Genomic DNA, 26,660 nt, shown 5'->3' with positions numbered 1-26,660 from the left:
ATTATATCTGTTACCACTTGGTGGTATGACTATTACTGTGTCTGTGTGTGTAGGGATGGGGTGCGACTTTCCAGTGCAAAATAGCTCTTAAACTTATTCTTGAGCTTTGGCTTATGCTCATTTCTGTAAATTCCATGTAGTTTCTTGATTGGATCATCGCAAGGTCATTTTGATAGGACTTCATGGTATCATTTCCTTGCAAGCTTATAAATCTGCCTACACGGTAGGTTAGAGAGATCTTTGGTAAGGCTTTCAGCATCACCTCCCTTAAGATCCTTATAGGGATGCTGGTGACGAACACTTTCGTATTTTCACGTCAGATAAAAATTATTTCCAGTAGAGCTTGGATGTGCTCAAATCTTGTTGCAAGTGCTTTTATTCTTTCTTCCTGCCCGGTCCATATCAGTTTTTTCAGCCCTTAATACCTGATCATGGTGAAAGAATGGTAGCTTCTCTAAAACACTGTTTTGGATGTGCATGATAGGGCGAGCTTGTGCCAGCTTGTCTGAATGCTGCTTTTTAAAATTGTGTGCAGAAGAGGTGCTGGAGTTTGCTTTTGGTTTAAGCTAAATGATATGCATCTTGCTTTCCTTAAAATGAAAATTCTTAGAGAATATCTTCTTTTTGACCTGGAAGTATGAAATATGCGGAAAATGGTAATTTCTATGAATTTTGCTATGTATTTTAACTGAATTTTATCTTTCTTTCCCCTTAATAGTCATTCAGTTTTTATAATTAGCTGTCACAATACTTATCAAAGGCAGCTTCTCTACTTAGATGGTGGGAAGAAATGAAATGACAGTTGTGGCTGAACTCTGTCAACATTCCATATGATTTTAGTTGGATTTTTACCTCTTTGTTAGCAAGCAATTTCCTTTAGCCTCTTAAAAAAAAAATAGAAGCTTGAAGTCCAGACCTGTGGCATAAGAAGAAATAGATGTGGTTGTAGATTTGTCCTGTTTTTTTCCATCTTAGACCAATAGTGCTAGGCAGGATTAGCTTTTTTCTGCAAACGCCATGAGGGGTTGTATCGTTTGTGGAGGGTATTTTGCAGCATGCGGCTGCAGCCACACTCCCTTTGCTTTTCAGTGGTTTCTTGAATTTAGGTGAGTTTAAGAGACAAATCAAATAGGTTTAACATTTAGGTTACACGTTTGTGTATTATTTTACATCTTTGTCTTTATAGTAGTAATATTTGTGCTTTAATGCAGTGGATATTTTGATACTTGTTATCAGAGAAGCATTTCAACCATTTTTGCATTCATAGTAGTTGATAGTTGAGAGTCCATGGATTTTTGTTATGAAAGGAATTCTTATTTTTGTCTGCCTGACAGCTTGCTGCATCCTAGTGTGGGTTTAAGCCCTTTCATCTATTTCAGCCTGATGCATATTAAATCTTCTGAATCCGTTGTTTTATGTCTCTAATACATGGCCATTTAGTATTTTGATGGCTGATTCTGTTTGTTTAGATTTGGCTGTTCACTAGGGTAAGAAATTATGGTTTACCTGAGTTTACAGATTAGAATGGTTTATACTGGGCTGCCAAACTTGTGACTGTAGTCTGTCATTATACATGTTCTGTGACTTGAACAGTTGTCTAGATTAGTGATTCATTTTTTGAAGACTGCATGGTATATAAGGAGAAGTTGAAGATTTTTCTTGTGCTGCATCAGATGTCTTTGTTCTAATATTCATATCTTGTGGCCTCTATATATGTAATAGATATAAGAAAACTATTTTCCTCCAAGTATTCTTCTGTGAACAAGAGAAGACAATAGAACACAACTGAAAGTGCTTTAGGGGTCTGACCGCTGCGATAAGTAGTTTCAAATCCAAAAGTTGGTTGTTATGTTCCATCTTGAATTATAATCCCTTCTAATTAGGTGGTTTTATGACAAGAGACAGCAGTCTAGAGAAATGACAAAAATAACTTTAAAATGGATTAATGTATTAGAGAAATATTTGGAAGCCCAGCCAAATGTGGAGATTTTAAATAGTACATTTCATCTGTGGTTTAGACAGCTTTGGTTTTTATATTTGCTGGTATGTATGTTCATTGGTTTAATCTCTGAATTACTTGATCATATCATTGCTACAGAACATACTCATCATAAAAGCAAAATTTTTAATCATCTTTCAACTAAAAACAGGCACTACAAGTTCCTGTTTAGGATTTGATTGCATGCCAGACTGAAGAAAGTCTATTTTTAAGTGTTACAATGTGATTAACTTTTGTAGGAAGTTCCCCAGTCCATTAAATCATGTTTTTGCAACCATGAGCTTTCCGATTTTCATTTATTTTAATTTATACTTGCTTGTAGAGTTTAACTGTTCTTACTGTATATTTTTATTTAGAGTCACATTTAACTGGTTTCCAAACTAACCCTCCAGATGTACTGGAATTGGCATTGACTATGAAAGTAATTATCAAAGGTTTTCCTATCTTTTTTAACGGCTAAAATATGTCAGTATTTGAAAATTTACCATGTGTTACTTTTACCCTACCAAATTACACTAAATATAGTTATGAAAAAACTTACAAGCTGGTATGACTTGGTAAGTCATGGTAAGATACTTTTTCTTTTGAAAAGCTCCTGGAGGACATACTACAAAACCTGTAGTGTTTTTCAAAAGCATGTGTGGGTAAGGCATTAGTTGTCATCTTGAAGAAGGAGCTGGCTTGTAATTTCAAGATGATAGCCAAAATTTAAGCGTGCTGCCTTTGTTTCGTTTTTGCCTCTCCGATTTTTTTAGACCAGCTACACCCAATTGGATTGGCCCAGCCAGTGATAAATCACTGAATTTGCCCCCTGAAATTACAGTATCTAATTTTATTTTATATTCTTTATATCTTTCTTCATCAAGTAATCTTGTGCAGGCCAACCGTTCAGAACACTTTAGATTTATCACACATTGTAATTAAGTCTCAGACTCTTCTTGCAGTGTAACGCTGAGTTTTGTGGCATATCAGAATTTATATAGCAGAATCAGATACAGCCTTTGTATCTGAAACTTGTAGAAAACCTGCAAGTCTCTAAATTTTTTTTTCTTTGTTTAGTATAATTTAAATCTCATTTTTATAGGATGGTCTGTAGAAATTAACTCTTGTAGGTTTGGGGGCTGTGACAGAGTATTGCAGCTATCTGTAATGGGCATACAGCAATACCATGTATGTTTAGGAGCATGATTTATTAATTTAACTGCATGAAGCAAGAGAAAATGTGTGTGAAACTGTTGGTAACACTGGAAGGACAAAAACATCTCCTTGTTTCTTTAAAACTTTTGACATTATTTTAAGCCCAGGTGACAGAAATCTTTCAAAACTGTTGGGAATTACAGACCAGTCAGTCTCACCTCAGTGCCTGGCAAAATCTTGGAGCAGATTCTCCTGGAAGGCATGCTAAGGCACATGAAAATCAACAAGGTGCTTGGTGACAGCCAGCATGGTTTCATTAAGGGGAAATCCTGCCTGACCAATTTGCTGGCCTTCTATGTTGGGGCTACGGAACTGATGGACAGGGGTAGAGCAGTTGGTGTCATCTACCTGGACTTGTGTAAAGCGTTCAACACTGTCCCACATGACATCCTTTTCTCTAAATTGGGGAGACATCAATTTGATGGATGGACCGCTGGATGGATAAAGAACTGGCTGGATGGGTGCACACAAAGAGTTGTGGTCAATGGCTCAATGTCCGGCTGGAGACCAGTAACGAGTGGTGTCCCTCAGGGATCAGTGTTGGGACCGGTCTTGTTCAACATCTTTGTCGCTGACATGGACAGTGGGATTGAGTGCGCCCTCAGCAAGTTTGTCGATGACACCAAGCTGTGTGGTTCGGCTGATACGCTGGAGGGAAGGAATGCCATCCAGAGGGACCTTGACACGCTTGTGAGGTGGGCTGATGCCAACCTCATGAGGTTTAACCATGCCAAGTGCAAGGTCCTACACCTGGGTGAGAGCAATCCCAGGCACAGCTACAGGTTGGGCAGAGATGAAATTCAGAGCAGCCCTGCAGGGAAAGACTTGGGGGTGTTGGTTGATGAGAAAATGAACATGAGCCGGCTTCAGTGGGTGCTCACAGCCCAGAAAGCCAACTGTATCCTGGGTTGCATCAAGAGGAGTGTGACCAGCAGGTCGAAGGAAGTGATCCTGCGCCTTTACTCTGCTCTCATGAGACCTCACTTGGAGTATTGTGTGCAGTTCTGGTGTCCTCAACATAAAAAGGACATGGAACTGTTGGAACAAGTCCAGAGGAGGGCCACAAGGATGATCAGGGGACTGGAGCACCTCCCATATGAAGACAGGCTGAGGAAGTGGGGGCTGTTTGGGCTGGAGAAGGGAAGGCTGCATGAAGACCTCATAGCAGCCTTCCAGTATCTGAAGGGGGCCTATAGGGATTCTGGGGAGGGACTCTTCATTAGGGACTGTAGTGACAGGACAAGGGGTAACGGGTTAAAACTGAAACGGGAAGTTTAGATTGGATATAAGGAGGAAATTCTTTCCTGTTAGGGTGGTGAGGGACTGGAATGGGTTCCCCAGAGAGGTTGTGAATGCTCCATCCCTGCCAGTGTTCAAGACCAGATTGGACGAGGCCTTGGGTGATATGATTTAGTGTGAGGTGTCCCTGCCCATGGCAGGGGGGTTGGAACGAGATGATCTTAAGGTCCTTTCCAACCCTAACTATTCTATGATTCTATGATATTTTCATTTGTGTAGAGCATGTAATGAATGAAATAGGGAAATGAAAGATCTGCATCCTTCCCTCAAGCTGCAGAGTTTGCTGGAATACTGGAGAATGCTGGTCTCCTGAAATGGTGGAATGGTGGAATGCTGGTCTTGTGTAAGAGATCAGGAGTTTTGCTGGGGTGGGTAGGTGTTGTGGGGAACTTGTGCCCCTCAGAAAGACCCAAACGAAAATTTAATCTGGAGAGAGTTAGGTTGATGTCAATGTGGTCCTTAATAAGTGTTTCAACTTGCAGCTTTAATGAGGGGGATACCTGTTATGTTTGCCTCTCCTTTATGGACAAGTATTAATACAAGTATTAATAACAACACACTGCCATATTTTGCTGGTTTGTAGCTCCATCAGTCTGAGCATAAATCCTCAATTAACCTTCCTAGATCCTGTTACCCATTGTGAGCACAAATTGTGGATATTAGCAGGAGGTTTCTTTTGAAAAGAATGATAATGATATAATTCATGTTGTTGACATTTAAGCTCTTGTCATTATATTTCATAGTTAATGAGTCTTCAAGAGATATTTTTGTAATTCAGATCTCCCAGATTCATGTTTTCAAGCTGTTTGAGATGGAGGAAGATAATTTGTTACTCTGGAACACTGTTGGTTTATATTCATGAGAGTTTCTTAATGATATTGAAACACGGTAATGCAAATTCAAATTTAGCACAACAGATAAAGGCTCTCACCTTGTAGGTTATTGTATCTCCATTAAATGTGGGATATATTTTCTGGGGGAAATAAAGTTATGATTCATTGATATTCCTAGGTTTCCAGCTTTTTCTCATCAGGCAGTACTTTAGGTTAGCCCCAAGAGAGATGGAAATGAGACTAGTCATGTAGATCTGAGTTACTAGAATGGTAGCAGTAGTTACTAGACACTCTTCAAAGGAACGTGCTTTTCCTAATTCCGAGTAAACATAATGAGATGGGAGAGGTAGAAATGTGCATCTCATCTTTCTGCATCTCTTGCAGCATAGGCAAGAGCAGCCAGTCAGCAAGGGATAATTTTGTTTCTTTTCTTTCTTAAATCCAATTTATACCCCTGCAGATGCTCTCAGGTTAAAGAAAATAATTTACCTTCAACCTGTGTAAAGCAGTCTCCTCTATCCTGACTCAATCCATTTTGTTTAGGCCACGTGGACTTAAGTGAATTTATGAGCTCTTCAGTTCTGTAACACTGGTGTAGTAAATTTGCCTATCAGGCTGCTTGAACCAGTTTCAGTAAGAACAGAAGAAAACCTCTGAGCATGTAGAGGGATGGTTCTGAATTTTTCTTTTACAGGGAATAGCAAAATCATCTTAGTTTCCTGTCCTGATTTACTAAGTGTGTTGCATGTGATTGCAAGTGATCAAACACTGCACTGTGTTGACAGATCTTGGGGATAGCACAGTGGGTGGGAACTCAAGTGTTGCAGTAGTGCTTGCGTGATGGTCGAGAGTTGCTCTCTTGCTTGTTACCTCTACAAGCTCTCTTGTTGCTCTCTTCTGCCTCTACAAGCACTTGAACTGATAATTTTCTTCCCTTTCAAAACTGTAGGGATGAGGGGAAGGAAGACTTGGGTTAGGGCTGGATGCAAGAAAAAAGAAATCTAGCACAAAAACAAGGCAGAAATTAGTAGGTTCTTTTTTTCAGTTGTCTGGTGTTGACATCCAGATGTGATGGGTGAAGAGCAAGTGATTGTCTTTGAAAATGTGGATTATCCCTTGTGCTGCCCTCAAATTTGACAGCTTTGATTTATAATGGTGTCGGGGGGAATATGTTCTGCACATATCCTACACATACACTCAGGATCAAATGTGTAGGGATTTGAAGCTACAGTGAGACAGTCTGCACTGTGGGGAATAGAAAGAAATCTGGCCAATTTTGTGCTCAGTGTTTGCCTTGATCTTTTTTCTCCTACTGGACCTTATGTAATAGAAGAAATTATTAAGAATGTTAGTTTAACCCGGAGAAAAATAGTATTTGTGATTTTTATTTCATTGTTATAGCTGAAAATAGACAAGGGAACTGGTTGCTGGAGAGACCTCAGAGCTGCATCCTTTCAGACCTTCTAGCAGATAGATTTTGGGAGCATTTGGAGAAAATGCTGCCTAGAAAAGTCAGGAGCAGGTGGTGGCAGAATCAAAACATCAGGGAGAGGTTCTTGATCTGATTTTGTAGTGTGCTGTTGGTCAGCTTGTGGAGCTTAGTCCCTTAAAGATCTACTCTATGTCTATTTCTGGAAAGGCTGACATAGCCTGGTTTTCCCATGAAGACTGGATTCATACTTGTGATGTCTCTGTGCAGAAGCTCAGATAGAGCCTGAAATATCGTAATTCCAGGACCCTGAAAGTTGGTCTGAACTGAAGCAAGCCTGAGACTTGCTGGGGTCCAGGATTTCTATGGTTTTGCTGTCTGGCTGAGGGCATATGGCTCAGAGATTAGTAGAGGAGCATATAATGGATATTACCTGGATTACTCTCATAGTTTCCAATGGTAGCAGTCTTTCAGATTACTTTTAGAGATACCTGTGGGGTTTTTTGTTTGTTTGGTAACTCTGGCTATTTAGTATCAATTCAATTGCTGTAATAGAGTTTTGGCTTAAATTAGAGGCCAAGTAAGAGGACTGACTTCTCATGTGGTGGAGAATACGTCTTATGAAGGTGAATAGTGCTGTTAGTGTCTTATCCAGAAGCTCTGAAACTTACTCTGTGTTTCCTACACTTTTTCTTTTAGTGGGTCCGTGGGTCCGTTACTGTTTAGTTTAAACTTTTCCTGACTAGCTTTCTAGTAGTTTTCGAGAATGTCATCCAGGAAGTCTTTCTGCCCGAAATCAGTTATTTCTATGGAGAATATAGAATTGCTTATAAACTAAGCAAATCAAACATATGTTGAAAGATCACAGAATCATAGAAAGATGTGGGTTGGAAGGGATCTTAAAGATCCAACCCCTCTAGACCTTCCACTTCCACCTCACCTTCCACTAGACCAGGTTGCTCAAAGCCCCATCCAGTCTGGCCTTGAGCACTTCCAGGCGTGGGGCATGCACAGCTTCTCTGGGCAGCCTGTGCCAGTGCCTCATCACCCTCACAGGGAAGAACTTCTTCCTAACTGGATAAAACTGGGGCTGTTCAGCCTGCAGAAGAGAAGGCTGCGTGGAGACCTCATAGCAGCCTTCCAGTATCTGAAGGGGGCCTACAAGGATGCCGGAGAGGGACTCTTCACTAGGGACTGTAGTGATAGGACAGGGAGGGGAATGGGTGTAAATTTAAACAGGAGAAGTTCAGGTTAGATACAAGGAAAAAGTTCTTTACTGTGAGGGTGGTGAGGCACTGGAATGGGTTGCCCAGAGAAGTGGCAAATGTTCCATCCCTAGCAGTGTTCAAGGACAGGTTGGAAAGGGCCTTGGGCAACATGGTCTAGTGTGAGGTGTCCAGGGTGTGAGGGTGGCAGGGGGGTTGGAACTGGATGATCCTAAGGTCCTTTCCAACCCTAAGCATTTCATGATTCCGTGATTCCATGATAATGTCTAATTTAAATTTACCCTCTTTCAGCTTAAAGCCATGTCGATTAAAGATGTTGATTAACAGGATGTGTTATCCATAGACTGGTCATTATGAAGTTGTAGTCATTACTGCTTAGCACATTGATATAGTGCAGGGGGAAAGCACACTGAAAATTTTCTTATTAACAGTTCTAATTAGCTTTTAATTGATTTTGAGGAAGATAAATGGTTTCATTACAAAGTCTTATAATGAACACCTTCACTGGAATTAAACATTCATGGAAACTTCCTGACAGTTTTTCAGATAACAAAACACGAAAATCTCTTACGATCTTCTCAGGTGTCTGTAGCCTCATTTATAAAGTCAAATGAAAATACCTTGGTCACAGAATGCCCTTTGTGTAATTTAGATAACCTTATTTATCAAGCAATAATTTAATTAAGAGGAGGAAAAATAACAGGTCAGCATTCAACCTATGTTAAGGGCCTGGTAGCTCTAGGAAAAAACATGAATTTTTCCTGTCCCTGTAAAGGCAGTTATGTAATAGCAAGAATCATTTGGCTGATACTGAAATTTGAGACTTAGTTAAGTATCTGAGAAAAAAGATACCAACTGAACAAAAATCTGAATAGTTTTCTATTGCAATCATCTGCCTCTTCTGATTGAAGGAGAATAAGAATGAGATGCGGTTACATTTGGTTTTAAAGATCATGATAAACTATAGAAAGTTTAGTTCTTCAGAGAGGAATAATTAAAATATCATTGACAAACATGTTAAGTAAAAAAAAAAAATAAAAATCTAACTAATGTGTGCATTCTAGCTATCAGCTGACTGCATCTATCTTTCATCTAAGTATGTACTACATAATGATCTGAGCAGCAGTGAAGCACCTAAATCATAGAATCATAGAATAGTTAGGGTTGGAAAGGACCTTAAGATCATCTAGTTCCAATCCCCCTACCATGGGCAGGGACACCTCACACTAGACCATGTTGCCCAAGTCTCTGTCTAGCCTGGTCTTGAACACTGTCAGGAATGGAGCATTCACAACTTCTTTGGGCAACCCATTCCAGTGCCTCACCACCCTCACAGTAAAGAACTCCTTATATCTAACCTGAACTTCCCCTGTTTAAATTTAAACCCATTCCCCCTTCTCATATCACCACAGTCCCTGATGAAGAGAAATCAGTGTGAAATAAAACTTCTCCTCAGACACTACCTAATATTGAAGATACTTTAGCATTAGAAGTATCTGAGGGGTTGACTTCATAAGCATCTAGTTTGTCTTCTGCTTAAGTGCACTGTTGTCCAAGGCTGAGCAACTAAATGTGTATTTTCTGCTGACGTCCAGTTGTGATCCAGTAAACCTACCTTCTGTCACTGCAAATTAAGAAATTTATTTATTTTAAAACATCAAAGAGAGTCCAGCAGCCGTAAACAAGAGATGCTGAATAGCCACACAAGCATTACTAGTCTGTAGATTATAACCCTAGCTTACCTTGTTACTCTCATGTAGGTACACCCCTTGTAGGTATTTAAAATGTGCGGCAGTACATGGTTCTTTTTTTCTGTTTCTTTAGGCCACAGACCCAGATGCTGGTGTTAATGGTCAAGTTCATTACAGTTTGGCAAACTTCAACAATCTTTTCCGAATCACATCAAATGGTAGCATTTATACAGCAGTTAAACTGAACAGAGAAGTAAGGGACTACTATGAACTTATTGTCGAAGCAACAGACGGAGCTGTGGACCCCCGCCGTTCAACACTAACTTTAGCGATCAAGGTACTGGATATCGATGACAACAGTCCTGTTTTTACCAATGCTTCCTACACTGTCTGTGTTCCAGAAAATCTGCCACCAGGCACTGTCTTCCTGCAAATAGAGGTAAGAAAGCATTATGGAGATAAGACGTTTTGTAAATGTTCTGCAATACTAAGCATGTTCCTATTTAAATAACTTGTCAGTGAGACTGCAGTAAGAGATTGCGAACTGAAGTGGGGAAAGTTATAACACTTAACAGACTGAAAAATGCTTGATATTTAGAGAGATACCTAAAAATACTTTGAAATTGAGGTTCATTTGGAGATAAGAGCAATTATTAAAAAAAACAAAGAAACAACAAAACCTACATTGCTACTGTAATTTCTTGGAATAGTGTTTTACACATTTGAAGTACCTTTGATTTGTTTTTGGAAGCTTATCACATTAATTCTACCTGTTTATGTTAGTAACAAGAGAGAGCCTTATCTCGACTGATTTAGACACTTAAGTCAAATCTAGATGTCTAGCCTCATGTTAGACAGTTAATGGAGAAAAATATTTGCTTCCAGAAGCATTCCATCCAATACCAAGATCATCATCTAAGATAGCCAGGGTAAAGTCAAGTGAACACCTGGAGGTGTTGTCTTCTTCTCACTGACTAAACTCAGAGAAGTGACAGTTGTTCAAGGAGGAGCAAGATCTCTAAAGACAGATGAAATTCACTTCCTGCAAGCATTCTATGTCCTCCTGATTATTTTGGTCAGCATACTTTAATGAGAAGAAGCTGTCCGAAGACAATTTCAACAAGAATGGTTTTCTCTGAACCTGACTGCAGATAAACCTAGTATCAAATTACAGCAAAAGCAATCACAATACTTCTTATCCTGATGAAAATTTAGATTCTTTTTCTAAATACTTGTATAAAATAAAAGCATTCATGCTGCCAGACAGGGTGAGATAAAATATCTGCTTGGCCCAGGATCCTCTCCCTGGCAGTAGCCAATATCAGATGCTCAGGGAAGAGAACAAGAACAGACTGAGCTTCCAGAATCCTTCCCAGAATATTGTGTTCATTTCCTTGCAATGGGTATCTCTGGATTTTACAACCTTAGCTGGACTTGTCTTCCATGTGGTTGTGTAATAGTGTTAAATGCATCCGATATTATTAGGATAACATAACAAAACTAAACTTGTTTGCAGTAGTTTGTTTTTTCTGTGTTTTTTAATCTAGGGGGGACTTTTTGTGCAAATGGGTTTTTTTTGGTTTTAAGTACTTTTTTTCTTTTCTATATGGCATGTTCTAGGCGAAGGACGTTGATCTTGGTTCTGATGTTAACTATCGAATACGAACAGAGGAAGCACTACAGTATTTTGCACTGAACAAGTATACAGGCGAGTTATCACTTCTGAAGTCCTTGGATTATGAATCATTCTCTGACACAGAAGCAACTTTCACCTTTCTTGTGGAAGCCTTCGACAGCAAGGGCACTATGCCACCCGGTCTTGCTACTGTCACAGTGAGAGTAAAGGTAAGAGGAATAACTTCTCAGTTGATAACATCCTCTTCTACTTGTTATGAAATACTTCATCAACCCTTACAGGTGACCTGAGGAAACAACAGAGCATGCTAGCAGTATGTCTGCTCTCCTGCTCTTTCACTTGTGTGGAGCTACTTCCTTTTAATGTTGTCAACTTGTTCAGTTAAACATACACCTTATAACAGCTATAATTACTTTTCTATTATGCCATTATGTAGTTAAATTTTGGATTGCAGATTTATAAAGTACAAGAATACCTGACACATATATAAATATTTAGTCCTTTAGAATCCCTGAAAGGTTGAAATACATACCTAATGGAATTGTCTGCAAAAATGACACCATCACGTTGCAGTTAAAGCTCTCATAAATTGTAATTTTATGAACCATTCAAGTGTATCGAGTGCTGAAGTGGCACACTACATCCTATATTTCAGACTCTGCTACTTGAAAATACAGAGCTGCAATGGAACAGGCTTATTTAGTGGTCTTGCACAATGAATCGTTTTTATACAGTGAGTTACAGCATCACCTCTGGGTTTCAGTTATCTCAGCAGTAACAGGGGTAATGGTATTCTGTTTGGTAATGATCCACAAATGAAAAGCATTTGTAGCTGAAACATTAGCACTTACCCATCTTCATTTGGTTGATGTATTCATGTCCAAGAGGATAGGATATTTTAGGTGCTCTAAATCATGCCTCCTTGCATTTACAAAGGTGCCGTTCTGGAGCCAGTCAGTCAAGTCCTTTTGTGCAGCTGTTTCGTTTTTGTTGACTTTGTCAGTGAAGAACTGTGAGCTGTGGAAGAGAAGAGTGTTTAATTACTCGTATTTTAGCTAAGAGGCAAAAATTGTAACAGGAACAAAAGCATAGCTCACAAATGTGAACTTCATATCTGGCAACTTCAGTTTAAAGTCTGTGGAACATATTTAGCATATATGAATCAGTCTCGGGTTCAGCTTACTGTGTATCTGCAGATGCTATGAATTGCCACATGATTTTGAGTAATTCTGTTTGTAAGTCTCTTCTGAGCTCAGAATTATTTTAGGGACAGTAAATGTCTCCAATTACTATCTTCAATGACAATGAAAGAAGGCTTCTACAAAACCTCTCTCCTTCTGCAAAATTTCTTATCCTGAGATGCAGGTTACCTATTTCCTAATAGTCTGCACTCTTTGCTGGCAGTTTCCAAGTCAATCAAAGGAAATGTAGCTTTTGTCATTGTTCCCTGAGCATTTTTGCTTACATTTTTTAAGGAGGAAGTTGCTCAAATCTGTTTTATTCCTAAAAGAAACATTTTCCCGGCACAGTGAATTTTTGAAAGAATTAAGCATTTCTATATGTTTGGGTGGTTTTGTTGGATTTTTTTAAAGGTGCTTATTTTCAAATAGAACTGTATTCAGATAAACCACTGTAGTCTGTATCATAGGGCTGACCTAGCTGTATGATTGTGTGTATGTATTGTATTCATTAATGACAGGGTAAAGGAAAGCAGGACATTTCAACATGGTGGCCTTAGCATAACAGCAGCTTGTGCACTGTCGAAGGAGGTGATGTGGAAATAGGGAATTTAAGAGGATTAGCAGAATCAAAAAATAGGTGTCTTGCTTTCCTGGAAACTCTTCCACATATGAGCAATATAAAGGGAGCATGATGATACTTGTTTGGAAAGGCAGTATGTGAGAGGCTGGAATACAAGGCTGAAGCCAGAAGCAACAATTTCAGCAGTAAAAGGTGTTAAACTGGGGACAGAACGGGGCCTGAAAGTAAGATCAAGCAGCTTGTATTTCAAATGAGAAAGGAAAGAAATTAAATCAAAGAAATTAAGTGAGTATTGTCATAGTCAGTGTGACAGGCTGATCAGTGGACATAATAAAATATGTGTTGCTGAGAACAGTAGTATTTTGAGTGACAGTTGAGGAAATGGGAGAGGACTTGTGGAAAAAACATTTTGAATATCTCATTTTGTTGGGCAGATGTCATTACTGGGTAATATGTCAGATGGTAGAAATTCAGAACAAGGGATGTCTGGAATAGAAAGAATGGTTTAATTTGAGCTTGTAGATGAGCTTTCCGGGTACAGAATTTACAAGGGCAGTGGAGGAAAAGGTGGAGGTTGAAATTAGAGCCTTGTGCTATTTCTGGTGAGATGATAAGGATCCACAAGAGGGCCTTGAATGCTTGATTCAAGACACAGAGCAGCAGAAGAAGGGGGCAGAGTCTCAGAAGCCAAGTGGGAACAAGAACAGCAGAAGTAAAAAGTGTGTTGCAATGCAGTTTGTTTTTGTTCTTAATAGAAAAGACTCCTGTTCCCTTTGTTCTAAAGGGGGAGAGCTGACATGCCTTTGCTAAGGGTTAAAAGTCCCAACGAGCACAGAGAGGGCAAGGCACTAAAGTTCTCTTGAGGATAGAGGCTGCGTACACCTTGTACGGGGCCAACAGCGCATCCTACTAGCCTTATGGAGGAGACTGATTTCTTTCCAGCAGCTCAGTGAGGATGTTTACAGGGCACTGAATCAGGCCCAAATTTTTGAATGCATGATGGCATAAATGACATGTGGTGTGTAGTGGTCTAGAGCCTCATGCACAATGTATTGCCTATTCCAATCCAGGCTTTTATTTCTCAGCAATCTTAGCAGTGGTCCAAGGTTCTGAATAGGGCATAGCTAAATGGATAACTCCTGGTGAGCATGTTCACTGTTTCATTAGTCTCATTTATAATTTTTCGATTGACCAATTAAGATGTCTACAAAGGGAACCAAAGGAGTTCTAAAGCTCACAATTTCTGCCAGACCATCTGCCAAATTACAGCCTCTGTTCAGAGACAGGGTGCTCCTTCATGGGAATGTACATGTTACTGCCATGGCTCTGGAGGAGTTGTTATCTCCAGTTCAGCCTGGTTTTTGCTCCTGCTCCGGGACCAGGAAATGGATGTGTCTATTTCATCCTAGTAGTAAATGTTCTTTCACTTTATTTAGAAGATGGTATTAGAGTAATTATTTTAATACGGTGTATGTGACCCCAAATAGAAAAATAAAACAATTGAAGGTACACTGTAGGCCCTAACATAACAGCTGTTCAGACTTCAGTCTTTTTAATCACACAAAATTGAGCTAGAGAAACCCAAAAGCAAGCATTAAGGCAATAGTGGGTCCAAGCAGGGAATTCTTGTAACCCATTAGGGATTCAGCCCCTATAATTGTCAGAGCATTATTTGTATTATCACAGACATCTCAAAGTGCTTTTGGGCATATGCTGCTCTGTTAACATTTGTTATTTTTCACAGTCCAGCTCTTAACCAAAAGCACTGTAATTTTTACTGTGTAATAGGATTCTGTTAACCAGCTATGGACAACATCTGATGGTGTCATGTATCATTTATGTGATATAAAACTGAATGAGCAGCAGTGCAGTATACCCATAATCACACTGATATTTGTGGCTAGGAGGAGAGTGGATACTCACAGTGATTTTCTTTAGACTCTCACTTTCAGCCTTTGGCATGACAAGTAACAAATAGTTTGTATTAACCTTTCCTGAACTTGATCAGAAGTCAGATTACATAGCAGAATGCTCACTGTAGAAAAGAATAACTTAATCTGTTTCATGCTTGTCAGTATTAAAATACATTATTGGCCTCTGCTGCAGCCACATGGCTCTTTACATTGTATGGGTGTCATATGAACTCTCTTGTCAAAGAAAGCAAAAGGTAAATTAATGAATTGTTGCATCCTTTCTAGTATTACTAAGGAGAATGGTATAAGTGGCATTTTATTTCTTCTCACCAGAAAGATGCAAACCACCTCAAGCAGACTGAGATTATTTTTTCCCCAGATTTCAGATTCCTTTTGCTGTTTTTATAACTTTCCACCTTAGCCTGAAAGTAGTAATGAGTCATCTTGTCTTGGCATGGGAGATAGCACAAGTGTTCATCCAGAATAATTGATGATTGGAATCTGATCTGTAGAAGAGAAAACAAAACTTTTTTATCTGTTGGGTGTGGGCTTTTTTTATACATATATATAGAATTACACAGGTTAGACATAGAAAATTTTATCAATTTGACAATGTAGTTTCAGGGATAAAAACATTAGCAACTCCAAGAAACTATTTGTATGCTATTTTTCAGTGGTTTGTCACTGTCGAGGCATAATTTTTCTCACCATAAGGATGGCAGAGATTTGCATTCAGTCTGTGTCTGAGAGGGCTGAAATGTTTGCTAAGAATGCCTGTAGTGCATATTGCAGTATATGCACTGGGAAATACAAATGTTTCCCAGTATTGGAAGAAGGAAAATCATTGCTGTTCAAATGATGCACTTACTATTATGATTTAGCATTTGGAAACAATTACTGTGGTAATAGAGCTTCTTAACAGAAACAGGACTAACCTTTTCCCAGTTTGTATGCTGTTAAATGAGTAAGGTGTTCCTAAATGCATATGGTAAGAATTTCTGTATCATGGAGCCTGCCTGTAAGGTATTTGCATATTTTATGCTGTGTCCTGTTATTATTACCAGCATTATTTTGCATTGTCTGTTTCTTGTTTTTTATAATTGCTTTTTCTCCTTGTTCTGTGATTGGTTTTCTTTCTAATTTTTCATGAGAGTGTGTAGTGTAATGAAGCCATAACCTCTGGCTGATGATTCAAAGCAACAAGAATAAATAAAAATGATTTATATGTTTTCTATCAGTGCCATGTTACAAGTGCCAAGCAAGTATTTCATATAATTCCTACTGTGCCTTAATCCCAGTGGACTGTTATAAACATTAAACAATGAATTTCCAGATTTAGGAAAACTGACTGTAGCCATGAACATCAATAAACATATTGCTATTATCAGAGAGTACACAAACTGCAACTGTCAAACTAGATTTTCAAGAGAAATATGCCACTGTCTTCATATGCATTAGATCATGCATTACATGCATTGATAGGTACTTATTGTTGAGATGAATTTGAAATGTGTAGCAGCTAAATCTTTGTCATGGTTGCTCTGAATGATCCTTCATCAGCATGATAATTCTTGCAGTTCTGCATATTCAAGTTGGAAGAAAATGGCTTTTTCTTGGTTGTCATTGGAGCCCTGCACTGCTACAGCATAATCTGCTCACAGAAGGAAGCTCACTTTGTTTCTCTGACAGCTAAAGCTTGAATCAGAACAAGGAGAAATATTGTTTACTTTTCTAGGGTGGGAGGGTTAGCTGCATGTTTGTGGATGAATCACCCTTTCAAACCAAACAGAGACAACAGCAAAGCAAAGAAATCAAGATGTGTTGGAGAAAGTATGCAAGGACCCAGCATTTGAAACAACTGGAATAAAATTTTACAGCAGGACCCTCTCCTCTCACAGAGTACATTTACTGTACTGCTGCAGAGAGCTGGGGAGTGAGTGGCTTTAGTCTGTAAAACACGTAAATTATCACTAGGAAAGAATGGGAGAAGAGTGATCCACAGGTTGTCATTAGGGAGAAGGGGGTACATTTTGATTCAAATCCTGCTCCACCAGATATTAAAATCTATGTGTAGCTGCCACTGCTTTCTCTTCCTGCAGGTATTTACTAGAAATTCAGTCAAGTCTTGTTTCTAATGAGCAGCTGAGCAGTAATACATCATTACTTTATTATGGCAGGATTTCATGTTAAGGTGAGACTTAATTACAATAATAATGAGGATTTTCTGGCAGAAATTATACAGGTAATGAAGGATACATGGAAGATAACCCATTAGTGAATCAGTTAATGTTGAAAAACATCAGTTTCTAATATTTCTTAAATCAAATTTATGGGTTTTCATTAAACTTATATCCATGAAGTTAATCATTCCTTTCTAGCATGCAATGAAAAACATTTCCCATTTAAAGAGTAACAGAGCAGTCCAGAACAGCAGTTGCACATAACTTACACGAAGATTTGAAAAACTAGCTGTATTGCCTCCAAAATGTAACTGCTTATTTATCTATTTTCTAATGTCATTATTGATGTAAAAGGCATGGTGTTGGACTATGGTGCTAGTAGCAGCTCTATTTTGGGTTTTTTTTTTTCAATGTCAACTTATCTGTTCAATCATCTGCTAGCCATTTATTGCCTCATGTATTCCACTATGAATGTTATCCCTTGATTTCCATTATGAGCTACTTTAGGGCTTACTGAGCACTAAACATGAAAAAGAGGCAATTATACCGTGTTAACAAGCCTCTGGTTTGTATAGCTTCAGACAAAGAACCGTGTGTAAAGAAGCGCTGCACCCAATTACAGAAAAAATTCAAAGTGCCGCTTCATACAGTTTGTCATAGTATTTTGTCAGCATCATCACAAAGATTTTGAACTTGCTGCTCAAAGCTACTCAGCACTGTTTGATTCTCTAACCTCAGTCTGAAACCAGTCACTGCAGTTGATACATAAACTAAACGATATTTCAAATACTTGCAGTAAACCTAGGAGTAGTTTTCAGGTCGTGGCTTACTTCAGTGGGCTTAATGTAAATGTAAAATTGAGACAATTTTCTAGTAAAGGGATTACAGTTGAATAACACTTTGGTTTTCTTTCAGAAAAATTAACTGACTTGTAAGAGAATGGTTTTCTGAAGTCACAGCTCAAATTTTCGGTTGCTTCTATGCTGAGTCTGTGGCTCCAAATCCAGAGACTTTTAGAAGAGCATTAAAAAAGCTTTAAAACTTATTTTTAGATTATCATGTAATTTAAGATCACTATGACATGAAAGCATATGAAATTTGCATTTTAATATTTAGTATTAAATTAGTACGTTTGTACTGTTCTGAATAAGGTTGATTAGCATCATATTGAAAGGCTTTGGAACTTACTAAGTTTAATAATAGGAATGTAATCAAATGAGGATTTACAGAAATTGAGGAATTGGAGAAAGAATTGAGGGCATTAGATGGCTATTACCACTTAGCATGGATCAGAGGAATGGATGGTAAGACAGTACAGCACTTACAAATTCTGTAGCTGAAATGTAATGATGGTAGCAAAGATGTCATCCTGTGCCAGCATCGATGAGTGCCATGCTGGAAAGGTTTCTGCCAAGGGATAACCTGCACTTGGCATTTCCTTTAAAGCTAACCGGAGGTTTATGAACCCATTGCAAATCATAATTGCATCAAAATGAAAGCACTTGCTCATTTGGGCCCAAAAACCATTTTGGTGAAAGGCAAGGTCAGGTCTTGTGGCAGAGGTCAAAGATTCTTTGGTTCCTTGGCTACTTCTTAAAAAGGGTTCACTTCCCACTTCCCTATTTTTTTCATGAACTGGTTGTAAAGAGATGAAGAAATTAGAAATTACTGTGAGAGATTAATGTGAGCGAGGATGCTCCATAGAAAGGGATGAGCCAGGGTCTTAATGTGACTCAGCGTGGGCAGTTCCTTCCTCAACTGGGTACAGTCCCTGTGCGAACAGAGCCAGGCAGGTAGATCAACAGCCTCCACCAATAGCTCCAGACATGGTGAGGGCATAAACCCCATTTGTGGTCTGTCCAGGGAATCCAGCCAGGAGTAAAAAGGGGTGGGGTCAGAAGCAGAGTTGAAAACTGGTATCATAGAATCATAGAATCATAGAATAGTTAGGGTTGGAAAGGACCTTAAGATCATCTAATTCCAGCACCCCTGCCGTGGGCAGGGACACCTTATGCTAAATCATATCACCCAAGGCCTCGTCCAACCTGGTCTTGAACACTGACAGGGATGGAGCATTCACAACCTCCCTGGGCAACCCATTCCAGTGCCTCACCACCCTAACAGGAAAGAATTTCCTTCTTATATCCAACCTAAACTTCCCCTGTTTAAGTTTTAACCCATTACCCCTTGTCCTGTCACTACAGTCCCTAATGAAGAGTCCCTCCCCAGCATCCCCATAGGCCCCCTTCAGATACTGGAAGGCTGCTATGAGGTCTCCACACAGCCTTCTTTTCTCCAGGCTGAACAGCCCCAACTTTCTCAATCTGTCTTCATACAGGAGGAGCTCCAGTCCCCTGATCATCCTCGTGGCCCTCCTCTGGACTTGTTCCAACAGTTCCATGTCCTTTTTATGTTGAGGACACCAGAACTGCACACAATACTCCAGGTGAGGTCTCACAAGAGCAGAGTAGAGGGGCAGGATCACTTCCTTCGACCTGCTGGTCACGCTGCTTTTAATGCAGCCCAGGATACGGTTGGCTTTCTGGGCTGTGAGCGCACACTGAAGCCGGCTCATGTTCATTTTCTCATCGATCAGCACCCCCAAGTCTTTCCCTGCAGGGCTGCTCTGAATCTCTTCTCTGCCCAACCTGTAGCTGTGCCTGGGATTGCTCTCACCCAGGTGTAGGACCTTGCACTTGGCATGGTTAAACCTCATGAGGTTGGCATCAGCCCACCTCACAAGCGTGTCAAGGTCCCTCTGGATGGCATTCCTTCCCTCCAGGGTATCAGCCGAACCACACAGCTTGGTGTCATCGGCAAACTTGCTGAGGGCGCACTCAATCCCACTGTCCATGTCAGCGACAAAGATGTTAAACAAGACCGGTCCCAACACTGATCCCTGAGGGACGCCACTCGTTACTGGTCTCCAGCCGGACATTGAGCCGTTGACCACAACTCTTTGTGTGTGGCCGTCCAGCCAGTTCTTTATCCGCTGAGTGGTCCATCCATCAAACTGATGTCGCTCCAATTTAAAGACAAGGATGTCCTGTGGGACAGTGTCGACCGCTTTACACAGTTCCAGGTAGATGACACCAACTGCTCTATCCCTGTCCATCAGTTCTGTAGCCCCATCATAGAAGGCCACCAAATTGGTCATTCAGGATTTCCCCTTAGTGAAGCCATGCTGGCTGTCACCAAGCACCTTGTTGTTTTTCATGTGCCTTAGCATGCCTTCCAGGAGAATTTGCTCCAAGATTTTGCCAGGCACAGAGGTGAGACTGACTGGTCTGTAATTCCCCGGGTCATCCATTTTCCCCTTCTTGAAAATGGGGGTTATATTTCCCTTTTTCTAGTCATCAACAGAATAACTGGAGGAGGACTCAGGGCCCCAGCTGGGCTGAAATGCAGTCCTGGGCCCAAGGGCAGGGGTGCTGGGTGGGGGGGGCTAGGTGAGGTTAGTCCAGGGTATGGATGTCCTTAGGGTCTGTGATATCTGGGTGGGGGGGCTAGGTGAGGTTAGTCCAGGGTATGGATGTCCTTAGGGTCTGTGATATCTCCTGACATTTTGTTTGACTTTTTGTTTTTTTTTCTCTGCTGATTTAACAATAAAACATCTTAGATTTTTTGGTTGTTTTTTTTTTTAATAAGGTATTGAGTGACATCTTTCTATGGTTAAAGGATACAGAAGAGGAATAATGGTTTTCAAATATAGTGGTATTAAAACACTGCTTTCCTTTCTGTAGAAGAGAGTTTCATGGATATGCAAAGGAATGTTAAATGTGCTCTTGGAAGTCCCCAAACATCAGGGGATTAATAACACTTGTAGGCAGCTCAGATGGGAAGCCACCAGCTCCGGTAATGTGCACATAGACTTAAGTGGCAGATGTTTGAAACAAAATGACAGCAGAAAATTACAGATACATATCTGTAGCTGTATAAAAAGACTGGGAAGGTTTGAAAATTTCAGTGTGTGACATATGCTATGCTTTGAAGTAAACCTTCTTTCCTTCTCCCTTTGTGGGATTATGTTATGTACATTTAATACTATTGGAAAGAGGGATCATTTTAAAAATGCATTTTTTTCCACCATATTTATTATGCTTGTCATAAAAGCCAGCAGACTGCAAAAGAAGCTTTAAATGCATAATATGCATTTATTAGCTCAGATACTATTCAGTCACGCTGTTTTTTCATAGCAAGAGAATGTTGATTTCTAATTAGATATAGTTGACTGGAAACCTTGGTATCAGCAGGTGTAATCCTGAAGTGGTAAGAAAAACACATGGATATACTTCAAACTCTTTATATAAGTATTTACAAACAAAGACGATGTTAACATTCATTTTTAACAAAAATGAGGATTTCTTTCAGCAGGTCAGAAATAGGAGAGTAAAACATTTCCTTGGACTTTTAGAATCTTTATGATAAGATGCTTTCTGCTTAACTGTTGAGGATAGAGGCAAGAAGAAAGGGAAGCCTTGTGCAAAATTGCGTTTGTAATGCAGGCTCCCCAGGTAGGCACCTCTGCACATACACAGTTTATAATGGTAAAAATCATCCAAGCAGTGTTGATTCTCTTAGTGGTCTAGATAAATCAACAGAATATGTGATTTTAGTGTTCCTTGACAGGAACTTTTCCTTCTGAAACTGTTCAGCAGATTAATAATTAGATTTTGCCGTCATGGATTTACAGCTATTTTAATAAATAATCAATATTGCTTATAGTTGGGTCACAATCTACCAAAAAAAAAAAAAAAAAAAAAAAGGAGGGGGGGAGGGGAATTTTAAAATCAGACTCATTTTATCAGCTGCAAAAAAAAAACAAACCCAAACCTCGATGACTAGATGTGGAAAAGTATAACCCCATTTTCATAGGAAGGAAGTTGTGAGATGGTAAAATGCATTTATTTTTGTGGGTGCTGGGGGAAGAGAGTCTTCACTCTCATTTGGTAGAGCTGCCCTCTAGTGCACTGAAGGCTAACGACAGCACTTTTTTCACTGCAGTGGCAGGGTTGCCTTTGTAGGATAAAAGACATTTGCACAAATTATTGTGCCTGAAATAGATACAGATATGTATATGTAAGTATATGTATATATACGTGTAAATATATGTTAAATATATTGGTGTGTCATCTGGAGTTGCTTCTCTTTGTGTGGAGATAGCTGATGAAAAAATAACTCATGGTTTTATGCTTCATTTTTCTTTTACAAAACCAGATTTCTAACAGAACACATTAAAAAATAAATATCATTGTTTAGAAAGTCCTTAGGTTAATGGTAATACTAAAATCAGACAAGTCTGCCACTGGTACTAATGTTGCATGTTATTAATTGACACATGGTAACAGTTACGAGGTGCAGCTGTAGTTCACTGGAATGAGAAGGAGCCCTTAGCTCAGCGCAGCTGCCTTGCTCTCATCAACCAGCAGGAAGGAGCTGTAATCCCAGTGTATTCAGCTCCTTCCTTCAGGTATGATTTTCCTAATATCCTGGAATTACCATAGCAACTCTTGGTGTAGGTGACTTTCCCAGTCTTTGCTGTTCAGGTTATGTTTTTGAAATGTGGGATTTTATTTTCATATGCACATCTTGATCCTTTGGGAAGTGGATCTGCAGAATCCACTGCAAAGTCATAGAGGAGCACTGGCTCCAGTTTGTGACAAAGACTGTCATAAATCCTAATGACTTCAGGATGCCGGAGCTGGCAAAGTGCTCTTCTGCTTGCTGCCTGTGAGTACACAGATCTGTGCTGTCTGTGCTGCGCTGCACATACAGGACTCACAGCACTGTATGCACTTCAGTGGAAGTTAAAGGGCAGTGATGGTGCAAGGAAGAAGGCAGATATTTGAATCCAAGTTGTGTGTTTCCCAAGTTAGTGAATGAGGAGGAAGAAGGGATTTTTTCACCAGATGTTAAATGCTTATATTCTCAGTTTAGTGGAGTACAAGTATTAAAGGTCTCTTGGTGTCCCCATAAATCAAAAAATACATTAATGTCTCTGAACTCCATTTAATTTTACAAGTTAATTTTATGCTGGGAACACTGTACTGCAGATATTTTTTTGCTCTAGTTGTGTATTGCCCTCCCATGTTGGCAGTCACCACCTGTCTTGAAGCACCTAGTTTAGCATTAGTGCATTACAGCTAGTGAGTGTCTTAATGATTTTTAAATTACATATCGATTCCTCTTTAATGCATTTCCTCCCCCATGCTTTGTTTCTCCTCCTTGACATTCCTAGATGACTTAGTTCACCAATAGTTTTGTTCAGCATTTTCATAATCTTTGCAGACAGGTCAATATTTGTTTCCTGCAAGCCTTTTGCTAAACAGCAACTTTTTAAAGCCTCTGAATGAGATGTTCCTTGGTCAGAGGAAAAGGAAGTTGGTCAGAAAGTGGGATTGTTCACATGTTAAGAGTGAGGTCTGTGTTAACAAACAAGAAATTTCTTAATATGTCTTAATTTGCTTTTGAAGGTGCTAGTGTGGATTCTCAAGAACAATAGTATTTGAGCATCACTACTGTATTGTGCTTTCTTCATGCTTGATTCTTGATCTTTGTGCAAGGGAAGGATGTAAGGATGTAAGGATGTGTCCTGTTCTGCTTTTATGTGCTGCCCAGTATGAGCAATGTGAAACAAAATGGACCAAAAAGGTGTAGATAAAGATCATCTATGACAGGGAGAAAGCTTTGGGGTTTTTATGCTTTGACTTTCACTCTGTTATGTAAACAGTGATGTATGAAAAGATAATAAATCTGCAGATAGATGAGCAGTGACAAAGGCTGTTTCGTATTTATAAATATATGGCTACTATTACCTTACTGTCAAAATACACAGCCCAAGTACTTTAAAGTGAGATATATAGATAATTCATTACCTATATTTTCCATTCACATATTTTTTGTGTGTGTCTGATAGTTAATAGCAGTCTGGATTTATGTGACTGAAGAAATGAACAGTTGTAACATGCTTCATTCTGGCCACAAGAGCATGTGTAAGATTATGCCCCAGATTTAAAAGGTGATTACATTACTTCTTACTACCACTTTGAGGAAGTTTACTACCCTATTCCTAACCTGTGGTTAGGGATTGCACTCGTGATGCATCCATTTCTATGCAAAGTCAGGTTTAGTGGTGTTTCAAGCAGAATCCATCAGACATGTAGAGTAATCTTCAATTGTTTAGCTGTGCAAAAACAGATCTATGCCTTTGGTCTCTGTAAGTGGCGAGGAGAAGCAGACAGGCCAACCCAATATGGGTGATAAGCAACTTCTACTTTATTTGTGACGCAGTTCACACATATATAGGAGTGGTATTCAGCCACTCCTTCTTGGCATAACAGTATTGGTTAGCCCCCACAGCTTCCTCCACATTCTCCTCCCAGGTCCGGTCTCCGGCCACCTGTGGGGGCCACCCCCTGCCTTGCTTGCACAGTCCTCCAGAACTCTATGGTCCTGCTCTTAGAGTCATTTTGCAACAGGTCTCCAGCAATAACATAACCTCAGTACTTTCTCTAAATGTTATCTTCTTGCCCAAAGTCCCCCTGTGATAAAAATCTGAAAACAGTATCTCTGCATCTGTCAGGGAATGCTGAACACTACTCACTGTTAAGTCCATTTCAATTAACAGAATTGCACTGAGGACCTTGGCTACAGAGGCACAAGTTTTGGGGGTAGGATGGAGTGGTTCATGCCTGCGATCTCTTGGGCTATTCACAGAAAACACATATGCATTCTTTCTGTGCTCTAACAGAATCAGCTCTAGACTATATTCTGTCCTTGATGGTCATGACTTTTTCTAGAAAATGTGACTTTTTTGGTACCTTTAAGTGCCCATAATATGTAAAGAGAAATTACACCAGTTGAAGGGGATGATAATATATTAATTTCTACAAAATGTGTCTAACAAAATCTCTACTTCCTTTATTGGAAATTGTCCAGAAGAGTCATTTCTTCCTCTCATCTCTGAACCAAGACTTTGACTAGAAAAAGAAAGTATTACCAAAAAAAAACCAAAAAACAACCCCCCGCAAAAAACACCCTAATTTCCATGCCAACTGCATGCTTTGCATGTTAAAGCATCCTCTTTCTGCTTCTAGCAGTTATTGACCATAGACATTTGTGATGAGTACATAAGAGTTGATCACCTGTCCAAAATGACAGCCTTGCTCTCTCTGAAGTGCACTTACTGCAGCTGTACAATGAGAAGACCTGTGGTGATTCTTATGGGGAACCTTAGTTTCGTTAAAAATGGAAACACTTAAACTTGAGCTGTGCTATAAAAAAATTAGTGTCTGGTTTAGGATTCAGGAAGATATGAGCCTGAAAGAAAATCACATGGAGCTTTTCTGTCTAGTTACTACTGAAACAATTGTTGGCTATTCATTCGGCTCAGCTAAGATTTATGAGGCACAATCATACATAAAGCTTGTCTTAGAGGAAAGATAAGTTAGGAAGGCAGAGGGCTTCCTGTGTCCTACTTTATGTTTTGCTTTGTATTCCTGTGTATTTTGTACTGATCCATATATCTTGAAAAGTAGGTATGTTAGGTAGGATGTCTCAGTCCTTTTCTATAGCTAAGGATATAGTTTACCATCTTTAAACAGGATTATGCTTTCCAATACCTAAGTCATGGATTTTCAAGTGCTAAGAGCACTTAGATATATTCAAAAGATAACAAAAGCATCATATGGTGATTCTCCCTGCTCCCCAGTGAGCAAACAGCAGAGAATTCTTTTGCTGCTACACCAAAGAAAAAAGACCACATATGGCTCTGGATTTGCAGGTGCACAGGAAGAGATGGATTCAAAATAAACTAATAAATATATGTAAAAGGCTGGGTTGTTTCAGAAACGTTGCCTGCATTATTGAAATGATCATCTGAATCATGGGAAGCAAAAACTGGGAAGGAAAAAAAAAGGGGGAGGGGGGTCATTACCCCGGATAGAGACGGGACAAGTGTCTTCTCTGTGTGTATGCACTTTTAAAAGGTTGTGTGTCCCACTGGAAACCTTTCAAGCTCTATGAACCAAAGCAGTTTCAAACACATCGATTTACACAGTTGGAAGACCTATGCATGTAGTGTTGTATCACATTTCTGCTATCATACTGGAGATGATTTTTGATGTTCCACTGCTAACTGCATAGGATTTCTGTACTAATAACTTCTGGGTGTCTGCTTCAAATAATGTAGTTTCCCATTTTTTCTTTTGAGGTAGAATGGCTATGAATGAAATCTTACAATGTGAGATTGCTGTATGATCTTGGTTTCTCTGCCAGAGCAAAATATTGCTCTGGAGTGGAGCTTCTGTGAGCAAAGTGGAACAAAGGATAGCTTCTTTTACAAGCACAACGCCACTTTGAAGAGTGATGAGAAACATGGTTATTTATGTAAAATAGTCCTGGGTATTAAATTCTCAGCTGAAGTAAATTACTTTCTTGCAAACAGGTCAAGAAAATGAGATGATAAGATTCAGTGCCTGTAATTCCATGCAGAAAT

General features: G+C 39.4%; 1 protein-coding gene across 10 annotated transcripts in view; it reads left to right on the top strand.

The window, feature by feature from the left end:
• PCDH15 (protocadherin related 15) overlaps positions 1 to 26,660 on the top strand; it is a 370,883-nt gene that overhangs the window by 229,533 nt on the left and 114,690 nt on the right. For all 10 annotated transcript variants that reach the window (XM_062637927.1, XM_062637929.1, XM_062637924.1 and 7 more), the window contains 2 exons: positions 9,808 to 10,113; positions 11,295 to 11,519. In XM_062637927.1, coding sequence (XP_062493911.1) covers positions 9,808 to 10,113; positions 11,295 to 11,519 — 531 coding nt within the window. The remainder of the gene's footprint in view (positions 1 to 9,807; positions 10,114 to 11,294; positions 11,520 to 26,660) is intronic.

Source organism: Pezoporus occidentalis, unplaced genomic scaffold (genome assembly GCF_034315485.1).
Source record: "Pezoporus occidentalis ecotype Australia unplaced genomic scaffold, CSIRO_AGI_Poc_V1 ctg54, whole genome shotgun sequence".
NCBI lineage: Eukaryota > Metazoa > Chordata > Aves > Psittaciformes > Psittacidae > Pezoporus > Pezoporus occidentalis.
Note: the sequence above shows the minus strand (reverse complement) of the source record. Positions and strands in the feature narration are given on the sequence as shown.